We start from the raw sequence: 14,391 nt of genomic DNA on the forward strand, positions 1-14,391 counted from the left end.
TAGTGAAAATAGCTAGACCTACAAGCGCACTTTAAATATTTGTTTTCTAATTTATGGAATTTCTTAGATTTTTCTTTTATTTATTAATGAAATGAATTTGAAAATGTAGCCTACTATACTTGTAGCCTACTGTTCTCCATTTTTGTCTAATAACTTACTCAATCAATCAATCAATAAAACATTTTTGATTTTTTGTATTGTTTTTTTATGTTTGGGAACCTTTGGGGAGAGGAGGTTGGGGAACCAGTGGGCTAGACTGTATAGCAGCATAAATCTTTGGAACCCTTGTGGTATAAGAAAAACTATCATTGCATTTGTCAAATAAATATAGGCTAATATTCGTTTGAAAAGTAGACCTACCGTATGTGTCACTGTTTGACATGTCATGCTTCAGGTGGTATACATGCTGGTATGCTCCCATACTATTTCACACAATCCTCGATTACATGAAAAATCACACCTCGTGTGTAGTGAGTGGTGCTATTTACAAGTTACAACCTATTTCATCAAGCGTCCTGCTAATGAACTGCATGGGCATACAACAAACTGTGATGTAGGCCTAGTGTAGTGTAGTTGCAACCGTAGGTTGCAGTTTAGTATGTGAACCGTATCTCTGTCTGTCTGTAACGCCTGACACTGTGGTTCCTCTGACACATCACTGTGATACCACAGGTGACATCACAGCGATACTCAGAGCAGGGATCTCCATGTATGGGCATAAAAGGGATCGTAGGCCTACGTATGATGTCAGATGACAGAATCCCTAATCCAAGACCTCGCCCTTTAGGGTGAGGTCGCTTTTCGCCCGTAAGCGTCTTACTGCCTGGTGTAGACTAGCCTCCCACCCTGAAAGATGTAGTGTAGGGCAGGGCCAGCCAGGCCATATCTAGGCTAGATGTAGGCCAGTTTACTTCAGCCCCGGACATTTTTAGCACGTTTTTCCCATCAGTTTTTGACTGGACAAAGCCAGATGTTGGAGCTATGGCTCTTGTTCCCGGAGCACCGCTCAAAAAGACGAATGTGTAGGTGATGATGGCTGATGTTCCATTGTCTTGTAATAGGCTATAATTATACCTCAATGCTTCATGTCCATTTCAAATTTACAATGCATGTTAATTGGTGAATGTGTTAATTGGACTGTTAATTGATGTTGAACCTCCTGATCAGGCTGTGTGTGCGGCGTCTGAAAGTGGTCCATTCTGGACCGCCCCATTTGCACCGATGAAGGGTGAGCCAAAGAGAAAGAGGTGCAGATAAATAGATTTACAGTAAGACGTTTCTGTAGACCTTTAACGTCACGACTACAGTTATAAATTATACACATGCTAATCAGTCCGTTTGTAATCATTTTGAAATGTATGTATTATTTGGGACAATGATTTTTTTTAGGACACCCCTATTTTCGCTCCCAGTTGAGACCTTCCGCTGTGTGCGATACCCCTGCTTGTCCCTCTTTGTCCGGTGGCGACAGTAGGCCATGATTAATATGGCTAAAATCTGCGTTTTTGCATGAATTCTGGTCGAACAGTGGAACAAATCAGCGGGCATACGCCGCGTGTGGACCGGTTTGCCGACAATGACACGCCAGAGAGTTTCAGTTTAACGGACACAGCAGAGCAAAGCAACGGAGAAAGGGTACAATTCGCTTCCAAAAGACAGACAGACAGTGCAAGCTGGCTATATAGCTCCTATCCAGTTAGCATGCTAATGTTAGCCGCCAAGCTAACGTTAGCATAGTAAACAACCCGTTTCGAGGCGAAACCGGGTTGTTTTGTCTTCGTGAAGCTTTGGGATTCTGACCAAATTGTCACACAAAATGACCAACTTTTGAATGTAGCTGAGCCCAGCTCAGGGTTTGGAATAAGCGTTTCCATGGTGCTGTTATTATTATTCACTGGGATATCAAGGCTGCCTAGCTAGCTAGCCACAGCGGGGTAACGTGGCTAGCTAGTTGGCTAAAGCTAGCAGTAACTAGTGTAGTAGCTGCACACATCTGTAAGTGATCATTTCCAAGAGGGAGGAAGGGGGGTGCTGCAACTTGCATGCTGCTGGCAAACCAGACAGGTAGCAAGCCGTCGGTTTCATGTAACCGTGCTTGCTTTAATGCAACTGTGTGCTTGCGACCGGGCTTGCTTGAATCGAACCGACCCGTTCCCGTCTCCCCGAATGATCGCATCGCACGGCTCACTAACTAACTCTATTGCACACTCACACACACACACACAGACCGAACGGTCATTTGTTGACCAAATCCCGGCGTGACAGACAGCGTGGCTGAGAGAGATTTGCAGCTGGAGGAGGAAGGGGGGGGAGAGAGTTTGCAGAGACCTGGGCCCCGGTGAATTGATTTAACGTACGATAACGTTGCAACCAACAACGTTGTGCAGGGCTATTAGTCGCGATGGTTGCCGTTCTATCGACCTGAAGGAGGCTGACTCCACCTGCTTAAAGGAACTCCGTCATTTTTAAACTTTTTTCTTGCATATGAACGGTGATATGCCACCTCACCGACAGTCATATTTAGCTTAATGGCTGCCGAATCGGGGAGACTACTGGCGGGACAAGGTCACGGAAAACGAGGCAAAGGTAGGAATTAATTTCACCCACATCTCCCCCAATCAGATCGGAACCATCCATTACTGCGCTGCAATGGGCTGCACTGGTGCTGTTAGCAATTCCCCCCCATGTGTAAACCTCACGACTGTCTCCGGTGGTGGCTGTTTCTCACAGTGGACACATCTGTGAACGGGGGTTCATGTCTTTTCTTGCTCTCAGTGTACCTCAAACTCCCCGTTTTTCCTCCGTCCTCATGTCTTCGTCTTTTCCTGTCTTCCTCATTGACCTTATCCTCCTCCTGCCTCCTGTTTTACGGTCTCTCTCCCACTCTCTCGCCTGGGTCATTTTGGTCTGCCTGGGTCATTTTGGTCTGCCTGGGTCATTTTGCGAGTCAAGGCTTCATAACCTTGGTGGTGATAACGCCTGGAATCTGTTCAACATCTTGTCCTCATGCCAGTCTATGTGCCATCATTGAATCCATCTCAACTGTTGGACATAAAAAAACAAAGAGGCCCTAGGTCTAAAGCTGCTCCACTCTGTCACTAAGGGTATTGGCCAATCTAAATGGTGTTTTTCTTTTAACATTAGGTTTTGATAGACCAGTTGTTTGAAACATGCATTTAAACCAACCAAATGCATCCCTCATTTTCCTTATTCCTGCCCCTTCTATATTCATTATTTCAGCTTCACAGATGAAGAGCCCAGAGAAGAAGAAGAGGAAATCCAACACTCAGGTAAAGATTTGCCCATGGCAGTCTGAACACATTCATTCATACTGTAAAACATGCTCTTAGTGATTGACATGTGAACTGTCCCAGGGTTTGTCTGCTTACTAGGGCTGCACTATTAATCAAAACAATAATCAGTGTGGTTTATGAAACAATCTTTTGACTGGCGATTTGGCCTGCATCTCCTCACCATTACACAAGGCTTAATAACCAAAACAATATGCAACCCATCTTCCCATCCATTACATACTATTTGACCAAAGATACAGTTACAGTGAACAACAAAAGCATTAACAAAATTATGATATATAGATCGTTTCACTGCGATGCGGTCTTGCCAACACCAACTCGGGACTCCTGAATCGTTGCCCTCCACACTCTCCTATCTAGCATCAATGTCAGGAGCTCTACAGTGTTGTCAGCTAAGCTGTCGCACCACAGTGCATCTATGTAGGTGGTGCGCTTCTGTCCTTTCCTGGCTTTGCCCTGGGTTGGCTCCCTTAGTGTCAGTTTGCTTGCCACTAGTTATGGCTGCCTGACGCAGTGCCTGCTAGCCTCAGCCTTCTGCCCTCCAACAGTCATTACCAATAACCATGATTAATTTTCGATTTAATGTTCAGCAAAATAATCAGGATTGTAATTCTATCTACTTGTTAACCTAATTAGTACGCAGTTTTAATTCCTAGGCGACTTAACCTGTTGGTTGTCTCAGTCTAAATGCTTCGCTCAACTAGATAATCAAACAGCATTCATTTCCAAAACTAGGTGGAAACGGAGTGTTAAACTGCATTGTAGAACCAATACACAATACAGTGACTTGAGGGCAGTCTTTGATATTAGGAGAGTGATATTTGTTTTCAAAGCATTTAGCATAGGTTTTTAGTGGCCGTTTAACATTTCTGTTCATTGATGACCAACATTAGAGGAAGCTATTAGTAGAGTTCAGGGATCGGTGAACATGTACTTTTATTTTGTCTTAGGCGGCAGGGTTCTCCCACCTGTCTGAGTTTGCTCCTCCTCCCACCCCTATGGTGGATCACCTGGTCGCCTCCAACCCATTCGACGATGACTTTGGGCCCCCATCTCGACCCGTTGGGGCAGGCGGTCCAGGAGGAGCCCCGTTCATGCCCAGCCCGGGGGCAGGTGGCGGAGGGGGATATGGAGGTGGAGGCAGGATGGGCGGAGGCATGGCCTTCATGGGAGGCCCTGGAGGACCAGGTGGCGGCCAACCTGGACGGAGGCCACCCTTTGGTCCCCCATCCAACACGGGACCCCACCACCAGCTGGGCTTTGGAGGAATGCCTGGGTTTGGGGGTGGAGGCGGGGGAGGTGGAGGAGGTGGTGGATTCCCTCCTGGGGGGCCCTCACAATTCAACATGCCCCCAAACTTCAGTCCACCCATGCATCCGGGGCCTGGATTCAACCCCATGTTGTCTCCTGGTGCTATGGGGGGCCCTGGGGGCGGAGGGCCACCCCACCCTCGGTTTGGTATGCCTCCGCAGCAACAGCATGGACAGGGCGGACACCCTTTCAACAGCCCCCCTTTGCCTGGCGGCGGAGGCCCCAGGGGACCCCCACACGGGCCCATGAACCCCATGGGTGGGATGCCTCCTGGGATGAACATGATGGGTGGCATGGGTGGTGGTCCTGGAGGAAACATGGGGGGGATGCCAGGAATGCCCCCTCAAGGACAGTTCCCTCCCTCACAGGATGGCCCCTACCCCGGGCCCAGTCCCCCAGGGCCAGGGAACGAGGAGGGCAAGAACTTTGGAGGAACAGGTCCTCAACCAGGTGGGCCGCCTCAGCAGCAGCAACAACAGCAGCAGCAACAGCCTAACTTAAACCCCAATGGCCCACCACCTAACAACTCTACCCCGGGGCCTCCTCCCAACTCTGGCCCTCCCCAGCCTGGAGGAGGCTTCCCTGGCCACCCCGATGTCCAGCAATCTAACCCCAACACACCTGGGCAGCCTCCCTCTGCACCCCCCCAGTCAAACCCCAACTCCTCACCTACTGGCCCGCTGAATGGATCAGGCCAGCCGCAGAATCCACCACCCAATCAGCTCCAACCACCAAACAATGCCAATGCTCCCAATTCAAATAACTCTTCCCAGCAGCAGCAACAGCAGCAGCCCCCTCCTCCTAACTCTGCCCCTGGCTCCACTCCTTACAGCCAGCAGAACAACACTCCCGGTGCTGGGGGTCCCATGCCCAATGCACCCCCCAACTCTGCCCAGAACAACATGACCAACAACAATGGGGGCAACACCCCAGGCAGTAACCCCAATAATCCCCCGTCCAACTCGACATCCACTCCCAACACCCAGTCCCCGCTTCCCCCGGGCCCAGCAGCCCCCACCACTGGCCCAGGGTCAGGCCCTGGGAAATTGGGGGGTTCTGGGATGGTTTTCCCCTGCGGCTTCTGCATGGCGGAGGTGCACGACGACCAGGACGCCATATTGTGCGAGGCGTCGTGCCAGCGCTGGTTCCACCGTGACTGCACAGGTCTGACAGAGCCAGCCTATGGCCTGCTGACCCGGGAGTGCGCTGCTGTCTGGGCCTGTGACTTCTGCCTCAAGACCAAGGAGATCCAGGCTGTGTATATTCGCCAGGGCTTAGGGCAGCTGGTAGCAGCCAATGAGGGCTGAGAGGTGAGTGACAGTGGAGAGGCAGCGAGGTGTGAGGTGTAGGAATGAATAGAGAGGTGAAGAGACATTAATGCTCTGATTGAACTGAATGACTTCTATCACGTCAGCTACTTGCCCAACTTCATCTTGACTAGCCCTTTACTTGCTTGATTATACAGACAAAAAGAAAACGCCAACTCGTTCACATTCATGCTTACACATAGCACTTTTTGTGACTCTAGGCAATTGATTTTTCTCTTTTCTTTCTTTTCTTTTTTCTTTTTTTGCTTCCCTACCCATTAGAGTCAAATCTAATAACGAATGTTAAATCTACACAATTGTTTGACATCTAGCCTGCCGACCAGCATAGCACTGACACCAACGCACTACCTCACACATTTTGTGACTGACCGGCACGGAAGCTCCTGCACTGATAAACTGACTGTGACTGACTCACCCCAAATACACCACATGAGAGTGCAATGGCATTTGTCACACTATACGTGCACAGGTATAGTGCTATATTTCCCCTGCAATATTGTATTGGCATCTCAAGGCTTTAAATCAAAGACCACATGTTCTTTTAAATAGTTAAAATCGTGCCTGAAAGTATAAAAGGCCTTGAATGTCACAGAATTATTACATATTTTTACTTAAGGAAAAAACTAAACTTGATTTTGACTTTTATTGCCATAATGGATGTTATTTAGCCCTTTACTGCAGTAGCATAAGAAAATGTTTAGATAAATAACAATATATTGAAGTTACAATCCTCAAGTGTGTGGTATTGTGGCACCACGAGTACATGACAAAATCATAATCAGGAGCTGTCCTGTCAATGTCCACACACACACTCACACTCTTATCTTTCTCACTCTCACAGACACCCTCCCCTTCCTTGATCTACTATATAACCCAGTGCTAAGGAATCCAAAGGAGTCCCAGGCTCTGGCTCCCTTTATTTTAGTGAACTAGAGTCTTTATCACCTGACAGAAGAGGATATCACAATCGAAATATTTGTAAATTCTTAACCCTGAACATTTGCCAGAACACACCTCCGTCCGTTATAAAAAAATGCTGGAAAGTCAACCAATGAACAAAAAGTTAAAACGTTTCTTGGTTTATTTGGTGAGGCATTTTTTGTTTTGTTTTTTTATACGTTGAACCAAGCATTTTTATATCGACTCACATTACACATTGTGACATCAGTGCTTTTGGATGGTGTTGGCATAGCAAGTAGTGACATTATGTCATATCAGATGTGCATAGGTTTTTTTTTCTCTCTTCTTGGGTTGCATGTGAACCAATGCAGTAACTTTGTCTGAGCTGTTTTTGTTTGTATTTTGGTCTCTACTAGAGGCCTCGAAGTAGACCAAATAACTAAAGAGCGAAAAATAATATCCATTTTCACATTTCTGTCCCAGAGGAAGGTGTTTGTATCCTCTCTTCTTTCTTTATCTCTCTCTTCATTCATTGTCCGAGATGCCTTTTTTCAGCCGTTCCCTTTTTTGTACTGGTATTTTGTGCTGTTCAATGTGCTCTGCTCTGGCGCCCTCTAGTGGACCCTAGAGGAACCAGTGAGCCCCACTCTGAGTGGGGAAGGGAAAGGTACTGAACTCTGAAGTAAAGAGATTTTTTTTTGTACTTGTCCATGTCTGTTTTATTTTTTATCTGTTGCCAATTGTTGTATTAAAAATGGGGTTTGGTAAACCCGCTGAAACAGATATGCTAATGTAGTTTCTTTGTCATCTTTGACATTTAGCATGGTAATCATAATGCTGTTAGACTTTTATAGAATTAATAATTATGATGGGGCAATGAGATACAAAATTTAAACTGAATTTGTAAACAATATAAATATTTAAAGTAAATATTTTAAATAATATTAAATTAAAAAGATCAGTTTGTAGTAAACTGTAAAGCCCATTATGTAACATTCCACCCTGTAGGAGACTCGATCTAACATGCAACATCAACCTTCCATAGTAGTCCCAATAAATTGCTCATGATTAGAGTTACAAAACAAGGACAAGTTAACTAAATAGTGTTGTGATCTTTTACATTAATTTGACATTCAAATGAGAGATGAGCATTATAATGATGGGCAGCATGTTGATTTAATGGAGCTTGCTGATGCCACACAAATGGACAGGGAATAAGATCATGGTCCCCATGACGGGACAGACGTCAAGCTGAAGGGGTTTAGTTCATAACATCAGTTTCAGTTGTAATACCCCATGAAACATTTCTAACATTCATGACAAATCTTGGGTATTAATTTACTGTAACGGTTTAATTAACATAAGATTTGAGCGTGTCGATATGCTTTCAAAGCTTTCGTCAGTAACTTGGCAGCACTGAAAAATTACAACTAAAATGCTTTTGATCAGCTTCACAGCAAAATGTGTCAGTAGGTCTAACTCAATGGTCCTCAACCTGTGGGTCGGGACCCCCAGAGGGGTCCGCTAATTATTTTGGGAGGTCCCCAAATGTTTAGCTTAATGTTAACATTGTTTTCTCACTCAACAGTAAACAGACCAACATACAATATGTGTATACAAGGTATCTGCACATTTATAAAGTGACAATTTACTTTAGGACTTTAAAGACCTTTTTTGTACCTCTGGTCAAACATTCGTAAAATTGTCAAATATTAGAGGCAGAAATTGAGAAAATATCATGCGAGGCGTTTTATAATGCAAAAATAATGCAAAAATAATGTAATCTGCAAACTGTTTTGATTTGATTTAGGTAAAAAGGAAATGCATTATAACTTAAACCCTGGATATACAAAAAAAAAAAAAGCAATGTAAAAACCCTTGCTTTACCCATGTGGTCCTGCAACACAAAATAAATGTAAAGTCCAATAAATTAGGATATAGCATCAATAAATGACACTGGAAAACGTGCAACACTAGCCTGTAGGTTATTATTCCATAACACTATTTTCACACTTCTTGAATGGCAGTTAAGATTGAGACTGCCTGACATAGAAAGGGAAATACCCGTATCCTATAATAAAAAGTCTTGCTACCTTTGAATCATCTTGGTACCTCCTTTTGGTTCGCAGTCGCACTAGATTTATTTTTCTTGTAACCTAGGCTACTTCACCTCAATGGATCTAACATTGATCAATATTCATATATCATATATTATATTGTATCATAATATCATATCAATATTGTCTAGTTGTAGACTAGGCTATCATATGAGTTAACATTAAGGCTATAATTACCATGGTTTATGAGTAGGCAAAACCTAAATACTTTCGGACTCTGTGTCACCATAACATTAAAATGTAGTCACTACATTTTAATGTTATGGTGACACAAAGTCCGATAGTATTTATTTAGGTTTTGAGGCTCACCCACGGGGTATTGGCTAATTATACTCCGTCGTACGGCGCTGCTGCGCACCGAAGATAGCAGATTTGCAAGCTCTCAGACCGTCGCGCATGGTACGCGGTGTGAACCTGTAGAGCTGCTGTTTCTGGTGCGTCGCACTGTCGTACGACGACGTGGGGAAAGAGCAGCACCCGGCGGGGCGCCGCCTTCACGGTCTCCTCAACCAATGGAGCTGGTACTGGGGCGGGTCCACGCTTATCAGATGTACGGCTACTGGCAACAGGTTACTCTAGTAACAACAAGGGGGCTTTTCCTCCTCATGTCCTCCTCGGTCCATTGAGATTTGAGAAACATCTATTTATTGTAGCCTACCGAGAAGGAGAATTACAACTCTTTACCAGGGGATCTGATTCTGAATAGAAAGTCATCGGATTCACATTGAACCCACAGGTACAGTACGACAACACGCGGTTGGTTCTATAAACAGCTGTTTATTTACTTGTTCTTGTTGCTGTGTTTTTGCTGCAGGGAATTTTGTGTTGGATCATTTAAGCTCTAGTAAGCATTGCAAGCAGCCTGCAACGGCGGAACTGCATTTCGCGGTGACTGCGTTTTGCTGAGCGGTGCGTTTATTATATTTGGAACGAATGGATGAAGCGAAGGGAACACCTGTGGCTTTGTGGTGCGTTGGCAGTCGTCTTACTACACTCAGCGCTTTCCCTGCACATAATAATGAGAGAAAAACACAACCTTTGCTCTTTGTTTAAGCGCGTTTTAATGGCTAGGATAGGATGCACCATCCATCCATCCATTCGTTCATTCATTCATTCACTCACCCAGGCTTGAGCTCGGCTATAGCCCATAATTGGATCTGGTGAGACGGTGCGTAAAGAGGATATATGAGTGAGTGGTGATAGCAGGTAGGCTACAAATAGGATGCGACAACATCTCATCTTTGTGCAGTGCTGCTGCTGTATGTGTTGTTGTCAGTGGTGGAACAAGTACTCAAATCATGTTTTACTTGAGTAAAAGTATCAATACTGCATTGTAGAAATGGTTACAAGTAAGATAGGCCTAGTCCAGAATTTACTTGAGTAAAAGTACAAAGGTATTGGCATAAAAATGAAAAGTACTCATGAGGCAGAAATCTTCCATTTCATGTTTTCAAAATGTATAAAATTATTTGAAATTTTATTTTCAAATGGCCAATATATATATAGGCCTATATGGTCTAGGGCTGAAATGATGTATGTATGTTTTGTTGTAATAATCAAAATCTACAAAGTATCTAGTAACTTAAAGTTTTCAAATAATTGTAGTGGAGTAAAACTACAAATATTTGTCTCTGAGATGTTGTGAAGTAGAAGTAAAAGTACTGGAAATTGGAAATACTGAAGAAAAGTACAAATACCTAAAACTTGTAGCCTTAAGTACAGTAGGTTACATAAGTAAAATGTAGTTACTTTACACCACTGAGTGCAGGTGCCTGTTTGTTGTTTGTCCTCGGGGTAGCAGTTCTGCCCCAGTCCGCTCGTGGACACAGTTTCTCATGTAAACAACCCGGTTTCGACCTATTAAAAACCGATACTGGCTGACCGAACAGGCTGGGTGGGTGTGACACAATTCATTCACTGAGGCAGGTGCACCGCACCGCACGTTGGGTGCGTGTGCGCGCTATTGGTACTGTATTGCTTGGTACTGTACTATTAATGTGCTAAATTGGCACACTGTGCTGAGGTTTTTACCTTTTGGTCAGCATATACAGTAGGCCTACGTTGAAGTTTGGCTAATTTCAGATTATTCTTTGTGGAAAAATTGGATTCCCTTGGTGCGCTGCAATATAGGCTATCAACTGTGGTGAAAAAAGTACTGAAATGTTTTTCTCTAAGTAAAAGTATCAGTACTGCAATATAGAAATACTCTGTTACAAGTAAAATTCCTGAATCGAATCGAAATGTAGGCCTACTTGAGTAAAAGTACAAAAGTATTGGCATCAAAACGTACTTAAAGTACACAAAGTAAAAGTAGGCCTGCTCATTATGCAAAATGTCCCATTTCAAGTTTTCAAATGTATACAAATATTTTGAAAATAGCAGATCTACAAGCTTACAATGAGCTTGTAGATCGTCTATTTTTAAATGGCCAAAATTGATATAGGGCTGAAAGCAGTAAATGCATGTTTTGTAATAATAACCAAAATCAACAAAGTAACTATTTTGTTCAAATGTAGCGGAGTAAAAGAACAATATTTGGATCCAAGATGTAGTGGAGTAGAAGTAAAAGTACTGACAATTGGAAATACTCAAGTAAAGTAGGCTACAAATACCTCATAATTGTAATATACATGGTTACTTTACACCACTGTTTATCAAACTCTGATTACCACAGAAGGCACAGTCAGAGGTATTTGGTCTTGATAAAATGATGCTTCAGGTCACGGTCACACCAAAGTATGGTTGCCAGCTGATAAGCAGATTCTGCCAATGCATTTCAATGGGAATGGAGCAGATTCCCATTGAAATGCATTGCCAGAATCTGCTTCAGCCGGCAACCATACTTTGGTGTGACCGTGCCCTCATGCTCAGATGGGAGGGCTTGTCAAGAATACTGCCACTGTTAGATCTTAATTTAATTTCCATCTGTTCATTCAGTCATCATGGCAAAATGTTTGCTTTGGAGTTTTCAGCTTTGGACAAAGGTGTCCTAAATAGCACATGTTGTCCCCTTTCATTCATTGTAGTATCTATCCCTGGGCCGCGAGAGATAAACTTTGTACATAAGCCTCTTAGGAGTTAGGACAGTTAAAGGAGCATTTCAGTCATTTTAACCATATCTTCATATTATTGGCCCTTTCTTTTAATGATCCTAAGATGGCACAATTTCAGTCTGCTTGCTTACTCTAGTCTATTGATTCATTGCTGGGCTGGGCGGCTCAGAAACATTCCTACCAATGACATCATCATTGGGGATTGCTAGCTAATGGAAACTACAGCCTTTCTCTTCTTGGAAAGTTAGCATGATGAAATTAAAGCCAGTGTTCTGGTATCAAAACGTTTGAAATGACCAAACCTGCCTAATGATGGATCATTAGACTGTTCACGTCCCTCCTCAGAGACAGACAAAGTAGACGAAAATTGTACCAATGCCATCTTTATATTGAGCAGGAGGACATTTTATACAAGGATATGTTGAAAATGGTGAAGTGGTCCTTTAAATAGATTAAGAAGCTATAATGTGTTGACATTCTAACAAATTAAGCGAGCAAAAAACAGGCCTGACCTAAAAAGAATACGTGCGCATTTCAGCTTATTTGGTAGCTTCTTAAGCTATAGATAAACCAGTCCCTTTAACACGTGACAATTACCCTACTGTTTTTTCCCTCACACAGGAGGCACTGTCCACACAGTGCACACACCAACCAAGACTACTATTGGGTATTGCATACTGAAAGAGTCATTGCCCAAGCTATTAAAAAAAGAAAAGCACACTAGAAACCTTTTTCATTCAATTTTATTAATTGAGGATAATGGATATTCTTCACATAACGGTTATCTAAACATCCAAGATTATTGATGATGATTGATACCAATGGGGTATTGTCAAGGGCATTCCATCCTGTTCAGTTACCTGGACAGGAGGAGGATGGAGAGTGGAAGTGTAGAAAGAAGAGGAAATGGACAGGGAAAATTAGAAGTGAAGGGCGGAGGGAAAAGCTATAATGACAGCAGATAGTCTTGTTGGGTTACATTCCACCCTTTCTCTCTGTTGATACAGCCATTCCTCCTTGTGACAAGAGAAACCTGTCAGCAAGCAAAGATAAAGTGGGCTAGTTGTCGCCAAACAGGACTCATGCTACTGTTGGCTCCCAATACATGACTAAGCTCCTAATGGGTGTTTCTTTACGTGTTCTGTATTTACTTTTGAAAAATGTACCTAACAGAACACGTTTCCTCATTTTCAACAACCCCTTACTATTATTAATTCAACTAACAGTACACATTCATATCAGGAAATGACCTAGTAGTTCCAAAAGTATTGAGCAACTGCTGCACTGCAATTGGGAAATAAGCACCTTGTTCAAGGAAACCTCAACAACAGTTTAAGCCAAGGAGAAGGCATCTTGGATTCCAACCGTTTTTTTTCCCAATCTTTTGTTGTGTTGTGAAGTCACCTTAACCAACCTTCCACAAGTACTTTACCTATTCTAGAGCCAACAGATGATTGAGATGATTCAGTTTATGTTTGCCTTTTCTCTTGTTCCTACATGAGAGCAGTGCTGCTAGTTTGGACTAGAGTTCTCAAATTCTTCTCAAACCTGACCCAACGTTTTCGGGCCGGGTAGGGCCTAAAATATATGCTTAGTAGGGCCCAGTTAGGACCGGGCTTTCATTTTCAGGCCCGTTGAGAACTCTAGTATGAACATTCAGTATGAGTGAAGACATTCACCACACTCAAAACGCAAAACCTATAGACCTCGGCTCATACCCTTCTATTCATACATTTGATGTTGGCCCAGGTCTGAGGTCTCCAGACCAGTCATACAGTTACTGCATAATCCACCATTCTAATACAAATGCAAACCACGCGGAACATTTTAGGATAAAGGGAATGTCAGGAATCCCGAGAATGTTTCTCAGGAGGGGAAAAAACAAAGGTTCACTTTGACTCAGTCTAACCTTATGGCCGGTCAAGGTGCTGGCTGTTACACTATAACTAATGGTTAGTTAGATTACTGTTTCATTACCTGCAATTTATCATTCCATCTTAGTTCAGACCCTCCATAAGCACCATAGGTGTGGAGAAGTAAGACAGCATCTGGGGTGGAGGGTATGACCTTTGTAACCTGAAACTAGCAAGACAGGGGACTGTAATATGAACATAGTATGAGTGCAATGCATGAGTGAGCACGCGTATGCATGTGGTTTCATGCCAAAAGAGATTTCACTATTTAAAATCCATGTTGAAAACATTACACAGAAAACATAACTATTTGATAATTTCATTATCAAACATAATCAGTTCTTATTAGTTAGACTTGGGTAATGGGTATGATATTAATGTTGTTTGACCTTGACATGTGTTGTAGACAATTATTGTGTCACTTTGGCAGATGGAGAGAGTAGCAGAGTTAGGTT

General features: G+C 43.3%; 1 protein-coding gene across 3 annotated transcripts; it reads left to right on the forward strand.

Annotated features, from left to right (window-relative positions):
- The first annotated feature begins 1,536 nt into the window (after nt 1–1,536).
- On the forward strand, nt 1,537–7,471 carry pygo2 (pygopus homolog 2). 3 transcript variants are annotated; one of them, XM_080735965.1, is made up of 3 exons: nt 1,537–2,586; nt 3,241–3,290; nt 4,265–7,471. In XM_080735965.1, exons 1-3 carry the CDS (start codon nt 2,529–2,531, stop codon nt 5,930–5,932), a joined length of 1,776 nt encoding a protein of 591 aa, XP_080592091.1. In that variant the 5' UTR covers nt 1,537–2,528; the 3' UTR covers nt 5,933–7,471. The 3 variants fall into 3 exon arrangements, with proteins under 3 accessions (XP_080592091.1, XP_080592092.1, XP_080592090.1); XM_080735966.1 differs by having other exon boundaries at nt 1,540–1,635; XM_080735964.1 differs by having other exon boundaries at nt 2,550–3,290.
- Nucleotides 7,472–14,391: the final 6,920 nt, after the last annotated feature.

Source organism: Nannobrachium achirus (genome assembly GCF_963921795.1).
Source record: "Nannobrachium achirus genome assembly, chromosome: 10".
NCBI classification, from domain to species: Eukaryota; Metazoa; Chordata; class Actinopteri; order Myctophiformes; family Myctophidae; genus Nannobrachium; species Nannobrachium achirus.